The sequence below is a fragment of the Nanorana parkeri genome, unplaced genomic scaffold, assembly GCF_000935625.1.
Source record: "Nanorana parkeri isolate BGI_ZX_2015 unplaced genomic scaffold, ASM93562v1 scaffold171, whole genome shotgun sequence".
NCBI lineage: Eukaryota > Metazoa > Chordata > Amphibia > Anura > Dicroglossidae > Nanorana > Nanorana parkeri.
The window spans coordinates 1,778,450-1,805,375 of NW_017306439.1; the positions used below are offsets into that span (position 1 = coordinate 1,778,450).

At 44.8% G+C, this 26,926-nt stretch overlaps 1 protein-coding gene across 1 annotated transcript in view; it reads right to left on the reverse strand.

The window, feature by feature from the left end:
• Nucleotides 1–1,043: 1,043 nt before the first annotated feature.
• Nucleotides 1,044–26,926, reverse strand: part of AR (androgen receptor) — a 124,014-nt gene continuing 98,131 nt past the window's right edge. The window contains exons 4-8 of the mRNA XM_018554751.1: nt 15,276–15,563; nt 9,167–9,311; nt 4,323–4,453; nt 3,456–3,613; nt 1,044–1,329 (exon numbers count right to left, since the gene is read on the reverse strand). Coding sequence (XP_018410253.1) covers nt 1,174–1,329; nt 3,456–3,613; nt 4,323–4,453; nt 9,167–9,311; nt 15,276–15,563 — 878 coding nt within the window. The 3' untranslated portion in view covers nt 1,044–1,173. The remainder of the gene's footprint in view (nt 1,330–3,455; nt 3,614–4,322; nt 4,454–9,166; nt 9,312–15,275; nt 15,564–26,926) is intronic.

A 26,926-nucleotide genomic window follows, 5' to 3' on the forward strand; every position in this document is an offset into this window, starting at 1 on the left:
CTCTGCTCCTCAATCAGAGGGTCATGTATCCAAAGTGCTGTTTCATTGCCGACCGAAGTACTCAATCAATCACTTTGGCTTGCAGTGTAGACCCAACATGTCCTGGCCGGCACACAAGAGCACATCACCAACATTAAATCTATCAAAGGAAATAACCAAGTGCAAAAAAGTCCTTGCCATGTTGCCTAGGGTCTGCAGCCAGGAGAAGACATTCTTTTGGTATAGAGATCTGTGTATACTTAAAGTTCATGGGCAAAATAAAACAAAATCTTCAGCAAATCTCCACAATACGTGAACAATTCCCCTATGCGCTGTCTCTTTAAAAATGATACAGGAAATACCTGTCAATCTTCCAAAAATCCAGTGAGCCTCCAACTTCCTGTAGTGAGCTGATAACATTGCCTCTGCTGCATGGAAGTCCCAAGTAGCTCTGTCAGCCATGCCCAGTTCTTCCCTGTTGGCCAAAGAACACCCCACCTTCTTGTCATCTCTATAACATAAAGGGGGCGTGCTCTGTACTCCTCAAAGGAAAACTGGGAGTGGCTGACAACTACGCTTGAGATTTCATTATAGCAGAGTTGTCAGCTCTAGACAGGAAGTTAGGGCTCACTGGATTTCAGGTATTGTTAGCGTTTTTAAAGGGCTAACACATGGGCATTGGGCATGTATTGCAGAGACGTGCTGAAGATTTTTTTTTTTTTCTGTCTAGACAAATACTGCAAAAGCAGATCTGGTTTACGTATTTTCCGATCCATGCCCCTGCACAGCTTTTTTACATTGTGTACATAATGTTGTATAAACTGCCACATATATACGAAAAATGGACGCGTCGGTATAATGTGTCGAACCGCATCCGTCATTCCCAGAATCCCCCAGAAATCCCCCTTTTGAAACTGAAGTACTCCAAAAAGCGATAAAGCGCTGTAGTCTGCTAGTAAAAACCGTGATGGCACCCCAGCGTGTCCTCCTGCGGGCCGGTCACATGGCACACGTATAAGCTTGTGGTCTGCATGACAGTCGTCCTGCACGCCAACACGGGGCCCTTTTAGCGGTCACGCCGTTCTGACGTGACGCGGTGGAGGCTGGAGGCGGAGTCCCATTTTGCATATCTGTACACGGTGACCCTTAAGGCACACTGCATGGGTATGGGAAAGCGGCCCGCGGAGGGGACCTTCATGAACTGTGGAAGTAGAGGGGCTTCACTCTTCCAGACAGGATCTTTGGGACCTGCACAGAAATGATCTCGGACATCATCTCAGGAAAATCCACGCTCACCATCTGGGCCTTCACAAAGAGGTCAAATGTAAACTGGTGCAGCTCACGAGCGATCTAAAAAAAGAAAAAAGAGAAGAATAAAGTACACATGCCGCTTAAAGTGTATGTAAACATTGTCACTTAAAGGAGAACTATGGGGTTAAGTCTTTTCCCCATAGTTCTCCTTAGGGTAACGGGAGGACACAAACTAGCGTCCTCCCATCACCCTAGGCTCAGTATACCGCGAGCTGTAGCTCGCGGTATACTGAGACGCCCAAGCTGAAGCGGATCCTGACAATTATGTCTGGATCCACCCAGCTGCGTGACTGACAGCTGGCTCTACCTATCTAGAGGCAGAGCCAGCTGTACCCGCCCCCTCCCACGTCCGTTCCGCCAGTCAGCGCTGGCGGATCGGAGCGGGGAGGGGGGAATCCAGCCCCTCCCCTGTCATGGCAGAGAGCCGTGACAGGATCGAGAGGTGAGCGAATGCCGGTATGTGTTCGCTCACCTCCCATACTACTGAGCCGACCTGTGACAGTCTCATTGTCACAGGTCGGCTAGAACTATGAGGTGAGTGAAAATCACTCTCCTCATAGTTCTCCTTTAACATCTCTTGTGTGGTCCCTTTAAATCTGCTAAATATCCCATTGAATGTGTTTTGCTATCTGTTCAATAAGGGAAAGAACCCTGCTGATCCTGCCAGAAATCGGAAGCCTTCCTTTTTCCTTTGCACACGTCCTGTGTTATCTCAAGGAGTCTAACTAGCCCTACTAGTTATCTTGGGAGTACAAAATTAGGACCTCAGTGCACCTGGCAGATCAACGGGTATTTCCTGTGCTTTTGGGGTCTTTAAAGGGATAAAGCACAGGAAATGTCCATGAATTGTATGTTTTTTTTTTGCCCTGACATATAATAAAGGCCAAACACAATTGTGAAGAGGACTATGCACCATACTAAACTTCATGCAGGAAAGGGAAAATACACTTATGGCCAAATGAGGACACCCCCTTCAAATTATTGAGTTGAGGTTTCTCCAGTGAAGTTTCTATTAATACTCCATCATACAAAGACATTGTAGACAATCAAGCTCTTCCAGCCTTGTGGTAACAATTTGGTGAAGACCCTTTTCTGTTCCACCCTGACTGTGCCCTGTGTGCAAAGCCAGCTCAATAAAGACATGGTATGCCTGGTTTGGTAAGAAGGAACTCCAGTGACATGCAAAGAGCCCTGAGCTCAATACCAATTGTGAGCCAGGTCTTCTCATCCAACATCAGTACCTGACCTCACATATGGGACAAATTCCCAAAGACACCCTCCAAAATCTTGTGGTAACAGTATGGTGAAGGTCCTTTTCTGTTCCACTATTACTGTCCCCTGTGTACAAAGCCAGCTCCATAAAGACATGGTGTGACCAGTTTGGTGTGGAGCAACTCGAGTGCCCTGCACGGAGCCCTGACCTCAACCCTACTGTACACTTTTGGGATGAATTGGAACAACAATTGTGAGCCAGGTCTTCTCATCCAACATCAGTACCTGACCTCACAAATTCCCTCAGGCACTCTGCAAAATCTTTTAGAAAGCCTTCAAAGAAGAGTGGAGGATGGTATAGCCAACTCCATAACTAATGGCCATAGTTTTGGAATGGGATGTCAAAATAGTTCCTATAGGTGAGATGGTCAGATGCCCACAAACATCTGTCCATACAATGTAAAGACATGGTGTGACCAGTTTGGTGTGGAGGAACTTGAGTGTCCTGCACAGAGCCCTGACCTCAACCTACTGAACACCTTTGGGATGAATTGGAATGCCGATGGTGAGCCAGTTCTTCTCATCCAACATCAGTACCTGATTTTACAAATGGGCACACATTCCCAAATACGTACTCCAAAATCTTGTGGAAAGCCTTCCCTGAAGAGTGGAAGCTGTTCTAGCCCAAAGGTGGGGGTCAACTTCATATTATTGGCCATTCAGGGTTGGAGAGGGCAACTCCATATTACTGACCATGGTTTTGGCATGGGATGCCCAACAAGCTCATATAGATGTGAAGATCAGGGGTCCTCAAATTTTTTACATCATAGTGTATCTGCTGCTGTGACTAGCCACAGTTTGGGTAATAATCCTTTCTTGATATCAATAATACAAATAGATGATTTTTATAATACAGGACTGGCAAGTAATTTTAGAAAGATATCCTGACTCACTGGCTGCACTGAATCCAGGAGTTTGGTGAGCTGGAAAAACCGCCGTGAGCTGGAAGCTGGGTTGTTCCTTTTGCAGGAGATGACTCGATCTAGTTCCTTAATGTAGTTCATCCGCAGCTCATCGAAGCACTTCTGATCTTTCAGACCTTCCACAGGAACTGAAAACACATGGGACAAATTTTACAGTTAGTGAAATAAGCTATAAAAACCCAAAAGTCAGATTAAAATCCATTATTAGTTTCAGTTCACAAAGGCAGATGTAGAATTGTCATCACTGTGTATTAGTTGCAAGTTCTAACAAGCCAAGGAACTCAACACTGATGGTTGAGACTCCACCTATATTTCTCCGTTCATAAAAATCACACAAGACAAGTCAACATGCTTCAGGGGGTTCTGAAGAGCCATGAATTGAAAGCTCTGCAGAACCCCCAAAAAGTAATAGTTTGTCTTTTTCGATTTTCAAACATATATGGAATATCCACCATTTGTGAGGCGCTTCATCTTTTTCAAATTAAGTCTGATGGTGGTCAGTATAGGTTTAGTTAGAGTTTCAGCAGACCCAGGCAGCAAGTCAACTTCAAGTTCTCTGCTCCATAATTCTTCTCTTCGCTTTCCCTAAGGTAAAATTAAAATGGCAGATTTAGGGAGATCCTATGTGGGATGAGGCCATCATCCTTATTCCCTCTATTAGGCTTCTGCAAAAGATGAGAGGATCCAACGGAGGCTTGGATTGCATCTGAGACATCATGGGGAGGCCCACCAAGCATCAAAAGCACAGTGCAGGAGCACATGCTTGCTGGATTTCGAGCACCCAGTTCTCCATAGTTCTACATAATGTGAGTGGGGACATAATGTTCCAGTACTTACTAATGCTGAAGAGCAGAAGGGCCTTCATACACAGGAACTCCTCTGGTGTGATCTGTAACCATCCAAATTCTTGCGACAGGTGACGCATTCGAACACACTGGCTGTACATGCGTGATTTGTGCATGCGGTACCTATTGAATTAGAGAAGGTCAATGTAATATTTTAAATAGAGGCAATAATACATGATATTCTCTGCTGTATGTTGTGCTGACTGCCAGACCAGCTGCCATCATTTCCCTATTTGGCTACAAATAAAATCCCCATGCAGCCTATCATACACTTCCTCTATATTGCTAAGGTCTGTGCACGCCTGATCATCACATCTATATAAGCTTGGTGGACATCCCATTCCAAAACCATGGCCATTAATATAGAGTTGCCCCCTTTGTGGCTATAACATCTTCCACTCCTCTGGAAGGCTTTTTACAAGAATTTGGAGGGTGTCTGTGGGAATTTGTGGCCAGTTGTGAGGTCAGGTACTGATGTTGGATGAGGAGACCTGACTCACAATCAGCATTCCAAATGAACCCAAAGGTGTTCATTAGGGTTGAGTGCCAGGGGTCTGTGCAAGACACTCGAGTTCCTCCACACCAAACTGGTCAAACCATGTCTTTATGGAGATGACTTTGTGCGACTGAACTGTCATTTGGAGGGATGTCCACATACTTTTTGGCCATATGGAGCTGGCTTTGTACACAGGGGACAGTCATTGTGGAACACAAAAGAGTCTTCACCCAACTGTGACCACAAGATTTTGGAGGGTGTCTTTGGGAATTTTGTCTATTTGTGAGGTACTGATGTTGGATGAGAAGACCTGGCTCACAATTGACATTCCAGTTCATCCCAAAGGTGTTCAGTAGGGTTGAGGTCAGGGTTCTGTGCAGGAAACTCGAGTTCCTTCTCATCAAACTGGTCAAACCATGTCTTTATGGGTATGGCTTTGTACACAGGAAACAAAAAAAGGGCCTTCACCAATCTAGTACCGCAAGGCAGGAAGAATCCAGTTATCAAAAATGCCTTTGTGTGCTAATGTTTATCAATGCGATTGCATGGCTGTGTGCTTGATTTTATGCTCATGGCTTTGTAAGAGGATGTCTAACAAGCTGAAACAGGTGTGATAGTCAGATGAATGCAAAACTTTTGTCATATAGTTTATCTAAAGGCAAAACTGCAGTAGGGGTTAAACCCACCCCCCCATCTACTTGTCCTGGTGACCATTGTCACTGGGACTGAAAGTAATGGAAAATGCAAAAATCCAAGCTGTCCCCATAACAGGAAAAGAGGGGAACTCTTCCAAAGGGATATAAGTGGAGAGATGTCTGTGGATAACTGCATCAAAGTGACCCTCCTCTGGCCGGTCCCCTGTCCGTACTCTACTGTGCGAATCGCCAATTGACAAGGGTTTTGACCATTATCTACTCTTTCTAAATGAAAATGAACTTTAATGTAAGCTGCCACCTTTCCTAGATATGAAGAAGGAAAGGGTTACTGAGAGTGCACTTCTGCCAACCGCCTACTTCCTGACACTTGGCAGACTTTACGTTGGCTGCTTAAGGCATGAGATTGGAGATAAGCAAGCGATGTAATGTGTAGAGCGTTCACCAAATGTACACAATAAACAAATCAACAGGATGACATTATTTTCCCACGTTGTTCACCTCCATTTCTGAGGTCAAAGTGTTGAAGTCTATAAGTAAAGTCAGGAAATCACCAGCACTCAGTAGTAAAGATAAATATGTCCCTTTTATTGGACAGAAAGCGTCACAGACATCCAAATAAACCGAAGTCTATAAGTAGACTTTTCCTAAAGGATTCTTAATGTGGAACTATGTGCATGATATAAATATGGAGGACTGTAGCATTCTGATGAAGTCCACAACATGGATGAAACGTGTTGATGCGATGGATCTGGTCTGGTAATCTACGCAGTCAATGTCATAGCCCTATGAGCATTGTTCCCCGGCTTGGGGATGACTCTGAGAGTTGGAGTCTTGCTGCACAATTTATGCATCAGCTCCCTTCTGAAGAGTGATCAAGCCCAGTTAAGTATTGTATGAAGTGCTGTCTTTCAAGCTCGTAATTGGATACAGTTGCTGCGGGTGGAAACTAAGCTGTCAGGTTTATGGACAGTAATGATAAATGCCAAAGGTGATCAAGTTCACATTAGCAGGGTGTACTTAACCCATGAATAGACTTTGCATAGGGTGCAGTCTTCCATTGCTATGGGCATCACATAATCATTGAGCTTGTATTCACTTATGAATGGAAGGGTATGTGGAGGGAATATGGACTGGCATGCATCTATGTGCTGAAGACTAAGGAAGGCAATATATGATAAAGTGTCTTTAAAGTGGAACTACAACCTCCTATCCCTTACAGTCAAGGAATTATTTCCAAGAACCACCCACACTTCTTACGGTCTGCAAACTTCCAATGGTGGTGGTGCTCATGGTGATCACACGGATGGCGCAGTGCAAAACTATATTGAATTCATCTGTGTGTGTGCCGGTGACCTGTTGAGACTATTACAGCCAAGGAAGGTACCATGTTAGCCTCTGTATGGACTGCAGTTGCCATAGTGCTGCACATGTGATTGGCTATTCGCGGGGCTTGAAAGATCGGCCTGAAATATGCCCACTGGCAACCTTGGAGGTTGGCATGCCTTAAAAGTAGATAGTTTTGTGGGTAAAGTTCCTCTTTGAGTGTCATACATGCATTAAAGTGCAATTCTTCTCTTTGGTTGAGCTAATTGAACTTCATATTTGAAGTTTGCACCACGCCTTGTAGCTAATTGAGAATTGTAGAGCTTTGGTAATCAGGCCACGTGCTATATGCACATGAGACTTTATGAATAGGACTAATTAGGAGGAGAAGAGGTGGTGGAAATTTTAGCAGATACAGTCGGAGGAGGTCTACAGACAGAGCAAGTCCTCCCAATGGGGACATTTGTCCCGGGAACAACTGGGTTCTACCTCACATCTCCCCAAAAATTCAATATACTGTAATACCAGCTGCCACCTTTCCTAGCCATGGAGAAGGAAAGGGTTATCATGATTGCTCGTCTGCCAACCGCCTACTTCCTGACTCTTGGCAGACAGCATGCTGGATACTTAAGGAGTGATACCGGAGAAAAGCAATCCATGAAATGAATAGAGCGTTCGCCAAATGTAGACAGTAAACAAATCAACAGGATGACATTATTTTCTCACACTAGTCATCTCCATTTCTGAGGTCAGAGCACTAAAGTTCATTAGCAAGAAAGGATTCTTAACATGGAACTGAAAGCCTACAGGTGCCGCACGGTGCGCAGGAACGGCACAGCACGGCTGTAAAGTGCACACTGTACACTCATGTGCAGGAAGTGATCTAAGACATGCACGCTCCTTCTTTTTTACTGACCTATGTACTTTCCATGGCCATAAACATAAAGAGAGAAACCCTCAACGTACTACATACTCATACTGTCAGTAGCCCAACTACAAGTTATGTCTCCCAAATCAATCAAATGCCGAACTATTTGGACAAGCAAATGTACTTGATGCTAAGACCTGTTCACACACACATCCCTATTGGACCATTACTATGAGGCAGGAAAGGGGTGGGCAAGCTTTGGTACTATCAGGAAGTGCGGAAGATATACTAGATAGAACAGCCCAGATATGGCATTAATGGGAAGGTTTTGGAGGCAATTCAAGGTACACTGTATGGTTCAAATTATAGAGACGACCTTTTGGTAACAGTTAGGTGAAGACCCTTTTCTGTTCCACCATGACTGTCCCCTGTGTACAAAGCCAGCTTCATAAAGACATGGTGTGACCAGTTCGGTGTGGAGGAACACCAGTGTCCTGCACAGAGCCCTGACCTCAACCCTATTGAACACCTTTGGGATGAACTGTAACGTAGATTGCAAGCCAGGTAACAATTTTGTGAAGTTCCTTTTCTGTTTCACCATGACTGTCCCCTGTTTACAAAGCCAGCTCCATAAAGACATGGCTTGACCAGTTTGGTTTGAAGGAACTCAAGTGTCCTGCACAGAGCACTGACCTCAACCCTACTGAGCACCTTTGGGGAGAATTATAATTTCCGATTGTGAGACAGGTCTCATCGAACATTAGTACCTGACCTCACAAATGGGCACAAAATCCCACAGAAACCCTTTTGTGGAAAGTCTCTCTCTAGATGTTGGCCATAAAGTGTAGGTGCACCTTAAGGTTTCTGGATGTTATATCTGCAGCAAGTGTATTTTTTCTCCAGCAGATACCTCTTAAAGGGGGGCCTTCACTCTTCCCACAGACTTTACCTAATTGTCCCCTCTTGTATATGGATACTTCTTTTCTCCCTAACACTTTATTCTTTTTGGGTCCTCCTGGCACTTTATCTTTTAGGTGAGAATTGCTTTCTATTCAACCCCCCACCCAGTGTGGTATGCACTGTAGACCACCCGGAATCCTCCTGGAATCCATGACATCAGTATTCCAGGAGACAACGGGGTGCACCTTGGAGCATGTGCCCCTAGGTATCATCAGGGGACCAGCTGTCTCCTGCTGGTTCTTGCAGCTGGCCCCCTGATGAATCGCCACCCGGGAGCTGGCTACAAGAACCCGGAGAAGATAGCTGGAAACCTGATTACATAAGCAATGGAGATGGCAGTAGTGACCTTCGTATCTCTGAAACATTTTTTTTTTTAATTACATGGGACTTCATTCTCGAACTATTCACTGGATGTACAGACTATACATTTACATGTGTTTTGGCTTTACGAAATATGCAAAGTCAGCTTTGCATGTTTCATACCGCTGTTAATGTTCTTGAAGATAAGATAAAACATGGAACAAGGAACTTACTCGTTAAACACCAAATCTGGAGCAAAGTACAACATTCTTGAGTTGACGTTTTTGAACGACCTCCATCCCATAGCGAATATCATAAGGCCCATCCAGGAGTACTGTATGACGGTCATTTGGTCGTTTACATGCAGGTTACGGAAACCTAAAGGGGTGGAAAGCAAACGATTGGCACGTCTCCACAGACAGCAATCCTCAACAGTCACAAACAAACTCTGACATGGTTCTGAGGGTTGAAATAGGTTTTGTTCTAACAAGGATACAAATTGAGTTGAGCTTCCTGACACCTAAAGTCCAAACAGTGCCCGGCTGGTCTGTGTGTCAACATTTCATTCAGCCATTCCAGCAGAAGGCACATTGCACTCATCACATGGAACTCAAAATGAAACACTCAACCACTAAGAGCACAAAGAACACATTCTGACCATCAATGTTAATGCTAGTTAATTCTGTGGCCAGGAAATGGCCAATCAGTATTTAAACATTGCTAACAAAAATTAAATGAACCTTAATAAAATCCCTCACTGATCTCTGGAGCTGCAGGTACACTGGAGAAATTCATTCTCAAATTTCCAAAGAAACAGTAATATTATTCAATTTGTCTCTCTCTGAAGCTCCCCCTGCTCCCTCCTCTAAGTGGTGACTCAACAATTCAGTCCTCTTATGCCTCACTCCCCCACCTAACAGTGATTCAGCGCCACAGTTGCCCCTGCTCCCTTCTTTTCAGCAGTGACTTTTTAGCTCAGCTTCCCCATCCTATCAGGTGGGTGTCTAGGTGGGTTGGCTTCCCCTGCTCTCCCTCCCAACACTAACTTAGCAGGTCGGCTTAACCTGCTCTCCTGTCCCAGCAGTGACTAAGAACCACAGTTGCCCCTGCTCCCTTCTCCCAGAAGTGCCTTAGCAGCTCAGCTTCCCCTGCTTCCCCATCCTATCTGTGTCTAGGTGGGTTGGCTTCCCCTGCTCTCCCTCCCAACACTAACTTAGCAGGTCGGCTTAACCTGCTCTCCTGTCCCAGCAGTGACTAAGAACCACAGTTGCCCTTGCTCCCTTCTCCCAGCAGTGACTCAGCATCTCAGCTTCCCCATCCTAGCAGTGTCTAGGTAGCTTGGCTTCCCCTGTTCTCACCTCCCAGCACTGACTCGGCAGCTTAGCTCACCCTGCTGCCCCTTTCCAGAGCTTTACCCTGTTTTTATATTGGAAATTGGAAGGCTACTGAGCCACTGTTATGAGAGGGGAGCAAGGAGAGCTAATCTTCTAAGTCACTGCGGGAAGGAGGAGCAGGGGGACCTGTGCAGTTGAGTCACTGTTGAAAGGGGGAGCAGGGGAAGCCAAGCTAACCAGTCACTGTAGCATAGGGAGAGCAACGGGAGCTGAGCTGCTAAGTCACCATAGTGCCTGCAGCTACAGAGATCAGTTATCTCTTTTTTCATTTACTTCAGGAGCAGAGCTGCTGAGACAAAGACTGCAATAACTTCGGTGCTTCTGCTGTATAATTTAAGAAAGCATTGCTGCACAGTACCTGCGGCTACAGAGGTTATAAAAGGTTATACAAATGAAATCTTTTCCAAACCAGTACACAGTTGCTTGTGACAGTGTGCATTACTAAATCTATTAGAATTATGAAATGTATGTTGACTTTCCACCTGTTGACTACAACGCCGCCTATTTAATACATGTCATTAAAAGTAATTAAACAAAATGTACTACTCAATGTTCCTTGGCCAGAGGTTCAGCTATTACACAAAATAAACCTTTATATTACATACCTAAAAAATGCTCTTATATAACCATGTATAACATTAGTTGACAACAGAAAATTTGTTTTGGGTGGCGCTGGATCTGATAAGGTTTTAATGCTTGGTGTTGTAACCTTGTAACATTTATAAGTGTAGTTGTTAGGCAGCTCATCGGGCCATAGGTGCCCACAATAGGCTGGGGGACCCTGGATGAAGACTCAACGTGCAAGAGATAAGACGACATTGGACTGCATGCATCAGCTTCAAGCCCTGAAGACTCATTGGGCCATAGTTGCCCGCCAAACACTGGGAGACCCTGGATCAAGACTTGACGTGCAATAGATAAGACGACATTGGACTGCATGCATCTTCTTTAAGCGCTGAAGACTCATTGGGCCATAGGTGCCCACAATAGGCTGGGGCAACCTGGATGAAGACTTGACGTGCAATAGCTAAGACGACATTGGACTGCATGCATCTACTTCAAACCCTGAAGACTCATTGGGTCATAGGTGGCCACAGTAGGCTGGGGGGACCTGGATGAAGACCTGACGTGCAATAGATAAGACGACATTGGACTGCATGCATCTACTTCAAACCCTGAAGACTCATTGGGTCATAGGTGGCCACAGTAGGCTGGGGGGACCTGGATGAAGACTTGATGTGCAATAGATAATAAGACATTAAACTGCATTCATCTGCTTCAAGCCCTGATGAATCATTGGGCCATAGGTGCCAGCCAAACACTGGGGGACCCTGAATGAAGACTTCAAGTGCAATAAATAAGACAACATTGGACTGCATTCATCTGCTTCAAGCCCTGAAGAAGCAAGACTGATATGACTCATAAAAGATTATTTGATTATACCTTATCATCCTATTGATCCATTATCTGTGTATATCAAGCCAAAATGATTTTCAGAGATGTAACATTTCCCAGCTTTATATAAAATTAATAAAAATGTTTTGGCTGGACATACACTTCCAATAGACTTCAAAAAGATTAGCTGATACAACAAAGAACCTTTATTACTCCTCTAGGTGCCAAATGACAAGGTTCCCGGGAGTAGAATGTTTGTAATACATTTTTGCTTTTTTGGGGGATTTTCTTTTGTTCTTTCAAATTAAAGTTGTTACAACATAACACTTATGTAAATGTTCAGCAGCAAAATGAAAGCAGCTGTTCTTCTAAGGATCACTACACACAGTTGGTTGAAACTCGTGAGCTTGTAAACTCAGTCAATTTAAAATGTGTTCATGGGCTTTCCTGAAGACCTCTAAGCACTTTAGAGCTCCCATCTTGGAGTCATGAATTTATGATTTTCATAGCTGTGCTGAATGTACGACGGGACTGAAAAATTTCGCTGACCAGATACTGTGTCTGAAAGTTGCCTTTTGCTTGACTTACTGAAGGGTATCTGTTCTGAACTAGTTCCTGTAACATGTCCATCTCAGTATGACAAAGTTGACCTTTGAGTTCATCAATTTCAACATTTCATGAAATGGATTTTGGGGAAGGTTCTGCTTTATAAACTAAAAAACAGATGATTCCAGAATTGTCTGTAAATTGTAATAATGAAATTCACCACAAGCATATTCATCAGCCCGTAGGAACTAATGGGTATGTATCTTTATTTTGTATAAATCTGATAATTATGAGCAAATACCAGATGATCCTGCCGGCTCCAGCATTCTGCCAAGCAGTGTCATCCCTAGTCTTTTTTGGGGGGGTGGTTGTGGTGGTTGAGTGATGCCGCCCTCCCTGCTAGGCTCGGCGTCCCATCCAGCTTCTGGCAACCAGGCATTGTGCTCTGGGTGGGATGCGGACCTGCTCAGCTCGGCGTCCCACCAAGCTTCTGGCAACCAGGCATTATGCTCTGGGTATGACGCAGATCTGCTCAGCTCGATGTCTTACCCAGCTCCCGCCAACCAGGCATTGCACTCTGGGTGAGATGCGGACCAGAGCACCCCAGGTTGCTAAGAGCAGAGCAAGGAGATGTGTATGGCCCTCCCATCTCCCTGCCCAGCTCTTAGCAACCTGGGATGCTCTGGGTGGAAAGGGGGTGACAGGCAGAGAGGAAGTGTGATCCAAAGAGATGCTGCCTGAGGCAACAGCCCTGGCTGTCTCATTAAAGGGATGGCCCTGATTAGTACCTAATAGGAGCTACAGGATGCTCTGCCAATGCACGACATGCCTTTAGTCCTGTAGTGAGCATAGATGACACAGCCCCTGCCTAGCCTTGCTCATTTGATTGACAGTGGTCCCAGCAGGAGTCTAATAGTAGCATCTGTTGCACTGTGTAATGCAATATTGGTAGACGAGGAGCCATGTTCCTTGCGAACCCATAAATCATGATGCTGCTTGCCCTCAGGCAATGCTGCCATGACATCCATTAACAGGAAAGCTTGTGTGGTCACGTGGCAGAGGAATAAAGTTAGCAATGGCACTTCATGGGAAACTTAGGAATGTTGCATGGTGTAATTTAATAGTGACTTCACATAAGTTTTAACTGGATGATAGGACATGTTCAGCAATGGACAATGGATACTCTTTGGCGTGTTTAGCTGGGCAAATGCTGTTCACACGGCATTACCACCACTGGATGGCACCGAGGAGCATCGGAAACCCATATGTTCTTTAGCACCATCTATTGGCGGTAGTGGCGTGCGAATGACATTTGCCCATCTATACACTGGGTGGAGGACTTAGAAACACAGATGATACACAAAATATATGTTCCTTGTTAGCACATGAGCACGCTACTGACTGGCTCCTTGTGCTGTTCCTCCCTCTACCACCCTGCATTTAAAAAACACACATTTAATTATGTATTAATTAATACAATTGTTGTTTTCATATCCACCTAGAGCTCAGCTTTTGTTTTTTTTAGAAACGCATCGTGATAGAAAAGCCTTGAGATGAGCAGAAGCTTATCTTATTAATTTCAGTTTGACTTCTCATTCAAATGGAACACTATTGGATTTTATAGCTCTCTAATTGAGTAATTCAATCTGATGTTCAAGAAATTAACAGCGAATGAGGCTTATCTCATCATTTCTCACTCGTCGGTCTGGCTTGTTAACCTCGTGAAACATCGCACTCTCTTAGGAAACTCAACCCGATGCACAATAAATACAGTAGGATGGAGTTTGATTTTCTTGAGATTGGTGGTGCAGAGGATGATTATACATTGATACATTGTTGTTGACTGGAGACAAAAACTGTTAAAATATTAGTAAAAAGTAACATTATGGTTCAATGTTTGTGGACACTTGACCATCACACTTATATGAGCTTGTTGGACACCCCGGTTTAAAACCATGGACAGTAATATGGAGTTGGCCCCTCTTTATGGCTATTAACGCCTCCACTCTTCTGGGAAGGCTTTTCACAAGCTTTTGGAGGGTGCCTGAGGGTATTTGTGCCCATTTTTTAAGTCAGGTACTGATGTTGGAAGAGAAGACCTGGCTCACAATTGGTATTCCAATTAATCACAAAGGTCTTCAGTAGGGTTGAGGTCAGGGCTTTGTGCGGGGCACTTGTGTTCCTTCACAACAAACTGGTCAAGCCATGTCTTTATGGAGATGATTATGCATGATTATGCATGGCTCACAATCAGGCACTGATGTTAGATGAGAAGACTTGGCTCATCATTGATGCTCCAATTCATCCCAAAGGTTTTCAGTAGGGTTGGGGGTCAGGGTTCTGTGCAGGAGACTCAAGTTCCTCCACACCAAACTAGTCAAGCCACGTCTTTATGGAGCCAGCTTTGTGGAACTGAACTGTCATTTGGAGGGATGTCCACATACTTTTTGGCCATATAGTGTACCAAAGGCAAACCCCTTCCTTTGAACCTTCACATTCCTTCGAATTCCTCCACACCGAACTGGTCAAGCCACGTATTTATGGAGTTGGCTTTGTAGACACCCCATTGCAAAAACCATGGCCAGTCAAGTTCCTCCGCACCAAACTAGTGAAACCATGTCTTTATGGAGCTGGCTTTGTACACAGGGGACAGTCATGGTGGAACAGAAAAGGGTCTTCACCAAACTGTTACCACAAGGCTGGAAGAGCACAATTGTCTACAATGTCTTTGTATGATGTAGTATTACCAGGTGTCCACACACCTTTGGCCATATAGTAAGTGTGATGGTGAGGTGTACACATACATTTGGTCATATGGTGTATCAGTCCACACCTATCATATAATCATAGATTTTTGCTAATCTAATTAGCTTTTCAGCATAACAAATACAATTTTACTAACTGCAGCAATTTGTTAAACAGGAAATAATCTGAAACACACTCAGATTGTGCTTCAAGGTATCACACCTCCCTTTTTCTACATCATGTTCCTAAAAATATTGCCTACCTGGTAATGCCTTTGCCCACTTCACCACGTGCACCAGCTGCCTCTCTCCCAGCTCGTTGAGGCTGCTCAATAACAATGCAAAACTGTCGGGCTGGTTGTTGTCATGTCCAGAGCAAACCACGATGGGCTCTATGGCCTCTAGCACATTCAGGAAGATTGGTTGGCAGCTATAGCCCTCGAGATGTGGAATGGACATGTTTGGTGTCATCTCTCTTCCTTCTCCCTGGCCAGGAGATCCTTCCAACTCTTCCTGAGCCTTCAGATTACCCAACTTCTTCAGTTTACGTGCTGCGAAAAAAAGTAAAAACACAAAATATATATTTATTTTGAATATTTTTATTAGGGTTTCCGGATTTAAATACAGTCATCCGATAAGAAAATCATTCCACAAGTCCTAAACTTTTTGTAATTTTTTTTTTAGTTCCAGTTAGTTCCAGTGCTGGCATTCTAGTTTTTTTTTTCTATTTGTAGTTTTCCTGCTTGGTGATCCCACCAATAATCGGCTGTTCTTACCTGCTCTGGTCTAGGGTGAGGCTCACCAAGCAGGAGTGACAGCAATGCCTTAGGATATGGATTAAAGCCTGACGTGTTGATAATTCATGAGCTAGCACAAACAGCTAATGAACTCTCAGTGAGGCAAGACTACTGCATACAATTAGAGCTTCAGTTCCCCAAGGCATTATAGGATGTCCACTTTACTGAAGAGAGCAAAGAAGAGAAGTCACCAGCACACCAATCGCCACCTTATCATTCCGACTTTATTGACCTTGGATTATCGTGGCATCACACTGGAAAGCCAAGTTTCAGAACCGCATGAGGTTCCTTCATCAGGCAAACAAAGTGATGAGAAGTCACCAGCACATCAATCTCCACCTTATTGTTCACTCGAGTTCCTCCGCACCAAACTGGTCACCCCATGTCTTTATGGAGCTGGCTTTGTACACAGAGGACAGTCATGGTGGAACAGAAAAGGGCCTTCACCAAACTGTTACTACAAGGATGGAAGAGCACAACTGTCTATAATATTTTTGTACGTTGTAATATGAACACTACCCTTCACTGGACACACCTGAACTCAATCCTTTGGAGGGGGTGCACAGAGATTTCCCATGCAGTAGTTGTGATGGTCAGCTGTCCACAAACATTGGACAAAATGTCCTTCCCTTAACAATTATCACAAGGTTGGAAGGGCACAATTATCTACAATGTCTTTCAATGCTGTAGCATTATCAGGACCCTTCACTGGAGACACCTGAACTCATTTGCAGGAGAGTCCACTAGGTTTTGGCCATATAGGTAGGTATGATGGGCAGGTGTCCTCCTACTTGGTCATATTATGCATCCTTCACAAGAGCTGAGTAAAATACTAGATTGTTACAGCAAATGATTTAGGATATGGCCTGCCTTTGTGACAACAGTTTTTTTGCTGCCATCTAAATCTCTCTCCTTTCCTCCCTCAGAAGATGACTTAAGACTTGCTGAAATGCAGTCAGTGCTCTAAAAAGGTTATTGCAAAATTATTCTGCACATTGCAGCTAACACCTCAGGCTCACTATTCAAGATATTTCTTCAAGTTCAGGAAAAAGCACCCTCTGTTAGCCCGTGGTTGTCACAAAGGCAGGCCATATCCCAAATACATGGAATTAAGTGTAAGAATTGTGGAATCAATCTCCCTTTTTAACTCTGTGTGACTTTTATTTTCCCTCACCGGTGCAAACCTTTTTTATTGTATGTGTCTAAAGAAAAAGAGAATAGTATCTTCAGGAATGGCCCTTCCTTATTGTATGTGCTGTATGTATACACTGAGTGGCCAGTTTATTATGACCACCTGACGTTTGTAGGCAAATGAGCTATAATTTGGCGCTGAAGTTGCTAGAGGGCCAGACCATTATAAATAGGGAAGCGGGTTGGTTACCACGACATTAGAAGTGATTTTTTTCTGAAGATACGGGGAAACAACGCGATGTAACAGCCTTTGAACGCGGGATGATTGTTGGCGCTCAGAGCCATGGAGCGAGTATCAGCAAAACAGCAGAATGTGTTAAATGTTCAAGAGCAGCTGTTGTTAAAGTGTTTAAAGACCGGACTGTCAGCCGAAAATCTGGGTATGAACGTGCGAATTGTGGCCGTCAGCGACTAGTCAATGTTAGGGCAGAACGGGGGAGGGGCAAGACTGGTACAAGACAACAGAAGGGCAACAGTGCAGTGTCAGATTCCTCGCATCACCTTTCATCATCTCGTGGAGTCACGAGGTGGCCCAACGAAGTATTGATGGGGTGGTCATAATAATTTGGCCCCTCAGTGTATATATATATATTGGTTAGGTGGGAAAATGACTCAAAGAGTTCAAGTCAAGTTGCCTGAAAAATACTGATGCCGCTAAACTTGACCTGGGCATCCAGGCTTCAATGACTCTTGGTTATAATAGGGTTAAACATTCCTCCCCCCACTTCTAGCTGACTACAATCCCCCCAATAGCTTACTACAGCACAAAGAAGTTTAAAATTAAAGGATACATTGTTGAATGAAAAACTATATTAGACGGTCAAGTATATGCAGACCATCAACTACAATATACCAACAGGTTTATTTATTCCCACCAAATCTCATAATTATATATAAAAAACAAGAAGAATTCTATATGGTTTTATCTTTCAATACATTAACAGTAAATATCCTCAAACAACCTCAAAACCCACTTCCATTATCATATCTTATGATTACATAGACAATTGTTATCTCCATTAATTTGGAGTTAATTCCAACAGCTGAATGAGCATAACTCTCGACACGTTACCTAGATCACAGGTCTACTTCATCAGGAGATATATGAGGGACGTCCCCATCATTGTCAGGGGGATTTGGGGTGGTGCACGTTACAGGGGATGTGGGGGCAGGGTTGGGGCCTCTGCATCACCTTCCCAGCTCTTGCCAGCGTCCCACCCAGAGATATCACTTGTTGTCAAGAGCTGGGCTGGACGCTAGTCAGACAGTTCCTGGCAACCAGTGAAGTAACTGGTTGCCGGGAGCTGGGCTTGACCCTTGCCAGAGAGTTCCACTCAGTTTCTGGCAACCAGTGATGTCACTGGTTGCCAGGAGAAGGGCTTGACGCTGGCCAGAGAGTTCCACTCAGTTCCTGGCAATCAGTGACATCAATGGTTGTCAGGTGCTGGGCTTGACGCTGGCCAGAGAGTTCCACTCAGTTCCTGGCAATCAGTGACATCAATGGTTGCCAGGTGCTGGGCTTGACACTGGCCAAAGAGTTCCACTGAGTTTCTGGCAACCAGTGACATCACTGGTTGCCAGGAGATGGGCTTGACGCTGGCCATAGAGTTCCACTCAGTTCCTGGCAATCAGTGACATCAATGGTTGTCAGGTGCTGGGCTTGACACTGGCCAAAGAGTTCCACTGAGTTTCTGGCAACCAGTGACATCACTGGTTGCCAGGAGAGAGGCTTGACCCTGGCCAGAGAGTTCCACTCAGTTCCTGGCAATCAGTGACGTCACTGGTTGATTGAACCTGGGCGGGACGCTGGCCAGAGCATCCCAGGTTGCTAAGAGCTGGGTGGGGATATGTGTATGGCTCTTACACATCTGCCTATGCCCAACTCCTAGCAACCTGGGATGCTCTGCAAACATTGCCACTCAGCCTGGAGGCTCCCTACGTGACCCAAAAAGATTCCACCCGAGGCAGCCCTGCTGTTATAGGGACGGCCCTGCTCATGTAGGATGAAGGTGCATGAACAGGAAGGTGCTAGGAGAAGAACCACATGGACTTCAAGGAATAGAAATATAACTGTAACCACTGATTTATTTTTTTTTGGTTGCCATTCCACCAGTTCTAGGGTTTCATTATACTGTAACATCATCACCAGGTATTATGTTATTAAACCTCTTGAACGGTTGCTCAATGCAGAGGGAACACGGCTGGGGAGAGCAGAGTCGCTTTACTTCACACCCTTCGTAGCAGCACATCTCATGTTTCCAAAGAGACATAAATATTGATGTGTCCTAATCTAAATCTGCGTTTTCCTTGCCAATGGCACGCCTGCTCCTCTCGGAACATTCTATATACGTAATTAGTTGGTTCCATGAAGCCCGGGTACAGCGCCGGCTCTCCCTGCAGCTTCCTCACAATTTCCAATAATCATTAACGGCTCTCCGAGGTTTTCACACTTGCCACGCGAGCCTATTTCTGAGGAATGAGCCCCCGGCCTTTACCTGATCCCAATTACCTGGGAAGCGGTTCTCTACGGGAAATGGAATGGCTACCTTTAAGATCTGATAAGGGGAGGAAAGGGTTGGGGGGACCCAAGGGGGAGTGTGGGGGGGAGAAATGGTCTCAAAGACAAAACCCAAAACTCCAACCGCCCTCACCTGAATCACAGGGTGCATTTTTCTTTTGTATTTAAGGCAGCTGTTGGGGGCTCCTCTACAAAAGGTGGACTATACCATAGCAAAAACCCAAATAGACAGATGCGATACAAATAAGCAGAGGGGTCCCTACAATTTTCGCTGCCTGAGGCCGGGAAGGGTGGGCGGTGCACATAACCGGGGGTGAGGGCTGGTGCAGTTACCAAGGGCAGAGGGTTGTGCATGGTACCCCTGTTCGGTATCCTGCCTAGTTCGCTGATATCACTGGTTGCCAGAAGCTTGGCAGGACGCTGGTCAGAAAGGGGGTCGCAGGTGTGACCAATGAGATGCCACCTGAAGCAACCGTCTCAGGCTGCCTCATTATAGGGACAACCCTTCATATAAGGGAGCTTAAGCACAGCCCTGTCTAGCATTGGCAGGAGACCTGATTCTTCTCTAATGCAGTTAAGTATTACTTATAGGTTTTGTCCCTCCCCCAGCCTGCGCTTGGACAGTAAAAGGAGAAGCAGCAGCAGACCGATGAGCTCATCTCTCCACCACTCCACTCTCTCCTCCTATCAGCATGCCCCTTGTTAGCACATCAGCACTGCAGCACAACTGCTTGGCTCCGTGTGCCGCTTCTCCCTCTCCCAATCTGAGCTTCCATTCAGTTGCTTACAACACTTGCATTGAAAGATAATGTATTCATGAATACAGAGCGGCTTTCACCTGTGTCCTTTGCTTTTTGTCTGGAGTTCACCTTTAAGCATGCAGGAATCTGTTATGGAATTGCTCAAATGAATCCTAGCCATGTATTTCCCAGACATCTTTAAATACGAGGGGCCTTCACTTTAATTAATCAGATGCCCCTCTGACCTGGAACGTGATGTCAGGTGAAGTATGTAATAAGTTGGAATGTACAGCATCTGGAAAGTAATATTGGGAGAAGACACATGGAGATCCTGGGTCACAAATCGTTCAGAGCAGGAGTTCTTAAAGCTGAGGTTTAATCTGCTTATATTTTGCCTTCCCTGGCATGGTGCTGTACATAGATTCCTGAAAACATCACAGCACTCTGCCTCCATACTCCTCTCAAGAGCCTTCAGCCCTGATACAAGCATTGGGCCGGCTCTTGGGAGGAGTTATGCAAATATCAAAATGCCTTGATAGGTGGGTGTCAGTCTGGAAGAGGGGGTGTTCCTAAGCAGGCTGCATGTCTAAGTAATGCCCACATGAACTGAGTTTCTGGCAACCAGTGACATCACTGGTTGCCAGGAGAGAGGCTTGACCCTGGCCAGAGAGTTCCACTCAGTTCCTGGCAATCAGTGACGTCACTGGTTGATTGAACACTCAAGAGCCTTCAGCCCTGATACAAGCATTGGGCCGGCTCTTGGGAGGAGTTATGCAAATATCAAAATGCCTTGATAGGTGGGTGTCAGTCTGGAAGAGGGGGTGTTCCTAAGCAGGCTGCATGTCTAAGTAATGCCCACATGAGATGCTGAAATCCAATGAATAAAAGGGGCTTGGTCAGGGACAGTCAGGATAGGAAGGAAAGAGCTACATGATGCTGCGTGTCCCCCACACTGAAAATGAGGCATGCTCCATCTGACTTGCTGACCTTAAATATTATACTTTCTATGGCAAAAAGTATGTGGACCCCCCTCTAAATGATTGGGTTCAGGTGTCTCCAGTGAAGGTTCTGTTAATACTCCATCATACAAAGACATTGTAGACAATTGTGTTCTTCCAGCCTTGTGGTCACAGTTTGGTGAAGACCCTTTTCTGTTCCACCCTGACTGTCCCCTGTGTACAAAGCCAGCTCCATAAAGACATGATTTTACCATTTTGTGAAGGCCACTCAAGTTCCCCCACACCAGAGTCCTGACCTCAACCTTATGGAACATAGGAACACCTTATGGAACATACAGTAGGTGCGTCATGAAAATGATTGAGTTTGTGTGTACAACGCAAGCTCCAGCTCCATAAAGACACGGTTTGATTGAGTTTGGTGTGGAGGACCTTGAATGTTCTCCAGGAGCCCTGACCTCAACCCTACTGAACACCTTTGGGATGCCGATTGTGAGCCAGGTCTTCTCATCCAACATCAGCACCTGACCTCACTAATGGGTACAATAGTGAATGCTTTTGTAACATCCTATTAATGGCCATAGTTTTGCAATAGGATATCCACACAGCCAGCTCCATAAAGACATGGTTTGACCAGTTTGGCATTGAGGAACTCAAGTGTCTTGCACAGAGCCCTGACCTGAACCCTACTGGGACCATTTGGGATGAAATGGAATGCCAATTGTGAGCCAGGTCTTCTCATCCAACATCGGTACCTGACCTCTCAAATGGGCAACTCACAATGGGTTGGGTTGAGGTCAGGGACCCTGACCTCAACCCATTGGGAATGGCAATCGAGAGCCAGGCCTTCTCATCCAACATCATCTGACCTCGATAATGGGACCCTCCATAATCTTGTGGAAAACCTTCCCAGAGGAGTGGAAGATGTTGCAGCAGCAAAAAAGGCCGACCCCTTTGTCCAGTAAGCTCATATAGGTGTGATGGTTGGGTCTCCGCAAGCTTTTGGCCATATAGTGGACATAAACTGTCTCTTTGGGGCAAACTTAGGTTGGTCAAATATTATTAGCTCACTCTTGCTTAGTATTTCAACTGGTGAAGCAATCAAAGAGCTCAAAGCTCACATTATATTTTTAGATGAGCCTTTGCTGCCAAAGCTGAAGGAGTTGATTTTCTAAAGGCAAATAGGCCGTTCACTTTGCAAAGAGAATTGTCCCATAGCTCAGTGAAAGTGGGGAAAAGAATTTCCAATCACATGTAAGGAAAATATAACATAAACCAGTATATAAGCTTGCACATGATTGGATGAGGGAGGTCAACAGAACATCACCCCATGCAATAAGCTAAGGCAAATGTCCTTTACAAACCCAACAGCCTTCAGTTGCCTTTAGTACATCAACCCCAAGAAATCCAGCTGCTTGTATTCAAAACACAAAAAAAGCAAATTACGGGTGTTCATCGCAGAGCTGTAACAAGCAGCGGACAATCAGATATCAGTGGGCTTTGTGCCAACTAGTGATGTTTATCTGCAGAAGAATACAAACTCTCCCTGGACCTAATTGAAAACATGCGGCCATAAAAATAATGGCTGATAGGTCAATAATGGGAGCTTTGTGATGAGGCCGACAAAGAGATGACTTGGTTTGTAGCCCCTTTGGTGGTGGGGTGGATTTAGATCAAATAATCTGGAAGCACTGGTCCATGTAAACGTATCTTCCGCACTTAACAATTTCATGCATGGGTGCCTGGTTGTGCAAGTCGAAGATGAAAGTTTTATTGAGGAAAGAATTACTGATTTCATAACATTGAAGGATCACTTAAGTGCAACAATACGAATAACTTCACTGCGGAGTGTACAAATGATTTCTAAAAATCGCGGTGTGGCCTCTTCTAACACGCCAGGAACATGCCAGCTTTATAATGTCTTTCCTGTGACGGCACCTTTCACTTTATTATGTGTAATATTAAAGTGTGTGTAAAGCCAAAATGTTGTATCCCCCATTCCAAAGATACATTTTTCGGAAACATTTTATCTCCCTATTCCCAAAGGCACAGCGTCTAGAAACATTGTATCCCCTTATTCCCAAAGGCACAGCGTCTAGAAACATTGTATCCCATTATTCCTAAAAAATAGCTTTTAGAAACATTGTATCCCCTATTCCCAAAGGTACAGGGTTTAGAAACATTATACCCCCCCCCAGTCCTAAAAATACAGAATTTAGTAAAATTGTATTCTCCTATTCCCAAAAGTACAGTGTTTAGAAACATGATACCCCACCTATTCTCAAAGCTACAGCATTCCCTTGATTTTTTTGCCTTCTGAGGTGGTGTTTAGGGCGGCATGGCATCCTGCCAACCTCCTGGCAACCAGTGCCATCACTGGTTGCCAGGAGCTGGATGGGACACCGGCAAGAGCATCCCAGGAGATGTGTTGCTAGGAGCTGAGCAGAGAGATGTGTTTGGCCCTTATACATCTCCCTCTTAGAAACTTGGGACGCTCTTGGTGAAGGCCCTTACACATATACTTGGTGATGGCACTTACACATCTCCCCGACTGGCTCTTACCAACCTGGGACACTCTTGGTAAAGGTCCTTACACATCCCCTTGGGGAAGACCCTTACACATCTCCCTGCCCAGCTCTTATCAACCTGTGACACTCTTGGTGAAGGTCCTTACACATCTCCTTGGTGAAGACCCTTACACTTCTCCCCGCTCGGCTCTTATCAACCTAGGACACTCTTGGTGAAGGCCCTTACACATTCCCTTGGTGAAGACCTTTACACATCTTCCCGACTGACTCTTATCAACCTGGGACACTCTTGAGGAAGGCCCTTACACATCTCCCTGCCCAGCTCTTATCAACCTGGGACACTCTTGGTGAAGGCCCTTACACATCTCTTTGGTGTAAGCCCTTACACATCTCCCCGCCTGGCTCTTAACAACCTGGGACACTCTTGGTGAAGGCCCTTACACATCTGGTGGAAGGCACACCATGCCGCTCTGCCTGCTGTCCCCCCAGGAGATGCTGTCTGAGGCAACAGTCTCTGGCTGCCTCATTATATGGACGATACTGCCCGGGGGTTTATTTATATAAACCTGCAAAATGAATGAGATCTACTTTAAGTATCAATAATTTATGCCCGCTTCCTTACAAAGAAAAAGTAACTAACTAATGAAACAAGCAGAAGTCTTCTACTTCCTGACATTTTGATAACCCAGGACCGGGACTATGTAGACTTTCCTCAACTCAAGTCTGGTCAACCATATAGCTACAGCCCGGATATTGGCGGTTCTCACTGTTTCCACATAATATTGTATTCTCTTTTTTATCCCGGGTCCGTAAACACTTTCTGCAGCTGTTCTACATATCATTTACCTTTGTGTTGCATAGCACGTGGTGTCGGTGGTTTCTTTGGCCTTCCTCGCTACCCTTAGATAATAAATGTTAAGACTCTGATGTAAGGGGATACGCTTGATGTTACAAATAACTTAAAGCACAAAGAATTCGGGGCAGTTATGAAATGGGAAGGATTTCTGAGGAAATATGATTTTTAACACATGTTGGTAACATTGAGCAGTGTGACGGCGAATGTGCCAGACACGAAAAGTCCTCCACAAAATCCTCACTAGATTCCTGACTAGCACTACGCTGAATCAGCAAAACCTTGACTCGGTTTAGAGAAATATGAAGAAAAAATATTTTATCAGTAAGGTTAGAAGGTCCAACATGATACCGCATATGAGCAAGTAATATAGGACAGGAGAGGAAACCACAACACTAGTGATCATGGAGAAATAAACCTTCCAACAGATTTATTCAGATTTTCCAAGGCTTTCATACGCTATCAACTCCCTATATGGCCAAAAGTATGTGCACCCCCCTCCCATTGATGAAGTTCAGGTGTCTCCAGTGAAGGTTCTGTTAATACTCCATCATACAAAGACATTGTAGACAATTGTCCTCTTCCAACCTTGTAACAGTTTGGTGAAGGTCCTTTTCTGTCCCACCATGACTGTCCCGTGTACAAAGCCAACTCTATAAACACATGGTGTGACCAGTTTGTGAGGGCCACTCAAGTTCCTCCATCAGAGCCCTGACCTCAACCCTATGGAACTTAGGAACACCCTATGGAACATAGGTGTTCCATAGGATTTATTAAGTTCAGGTGTAGAAAGCCAGCTCCATAAAAACAGGTGTGACCAGCTTGGTGTGGAGGAACTCGAGTGTCCTGCACAGAGCCCTGACCTCAACCCTACTGAACACCTTTGGGATGAATTGGAATGGCGATGGTGAGCCAGGTCTTCTCACCCAACATCAGCACCTGGCCTCACCAATGGGCACAAATTCCCGAAGGCACCCTCCAAAATCTTGTGGAAAGTTTTCCCAGAAGAGTGAAGGATGTTATAGCCAGAAAAAGAGGAGACAACTCATTTTAATTCAAAAACTCCCTAAAGACATGGATGTGGAGGAACTCAAGTGTCCTCCACAGAGCCCTTTCAAGCACACATTACGCAGGCATGGCCCACCGACAGACCATTGTCACCCTATAACATGAAGGGCCTGAACAAGGACAGATCACTGTCATCCTATAACAGGAAGTGTCTGAACTAGGACAGAGCATTATCACCCTACAATAGGAAGTGCCCGAACAAGGACAGTACTTTGTCACCTTATAACAGGAAGTGCCTGAACAAGGACAGAGCATTGTCACCCTATAACAGGAAGTGCCTGAACCAGGACAGAGCACTGTCAACCTATAACAGGAAGGCCAGAAGAAGGACAGAGGATTGTCACCCTATAACAGGACGTTCCTGAACAAGGACAGATCATTGTCACCCTATAACAGGAAGGCCAGAAGAAGGACAGAGGATTGTCACCCTATAACAGGACGTTCCTGAACAAGGACAGATCATTGTCACCTTATAACAGGAAGCGCCTAAACATGGTCAGAGCATTGTTACCCTATAACAGGAAGTGCCTGAACAAAGACCCTTATGACAGGATGATGTTTTGGAATAGGGACAGGGTCTCCTTAAAATCAGAGCCTGTAAAATATAATCCACTTATGCTCCGGGCACAACATGAACACTTGGGTTTGTCAGCGCTGCCCTAGGATCGGTGTTTGTGAGGGAGTGATTGATTGAGTTTACTTGGCAAATACATGAACATATTCTCCTCTCGGGTAGGCCGCATTCCTATTTTTTTCTTTCGCAATCCATCAATTTTTAAAGTCCGCACTCCGCTGCCTCCGTCTGCTAACTGGTTAACTTCAAACAAACATCATCCTGCTATAAAATGAAAGCGAAGGATGCGGAGCCAAGAGAAAGAGGTCAGGTTGACCTCAGGAACTGCGCTGTCAGGGCAATGAAATGTGGCCTGTTTGTTACTGACTCCAGTGTGTGTCCATAGACCGAGTGAGATGCAAGAAAAAAAACAAGAAAACGAATTCCCTGTAATTCCGTAAACAAGTATCTTTTTGCATATTTTAGAGACAAAAAAGAACATTTTAATACTATGGAGGACTGGTCCTTCAGTCAGGCTGCTTTGCGTTATAAGAATCTGTTTAAAATATATTTAGAGCCAAACTTTTTTTTTTTTTTTTTGGATTGCATTGGGGATCCACATGTTACTTATATTTTCTACAATCATTTTTGTATTATATCATTTTATTTTTTTACTTGATTAGAGTGGGGAAGGCCCTACTCTTTAATAT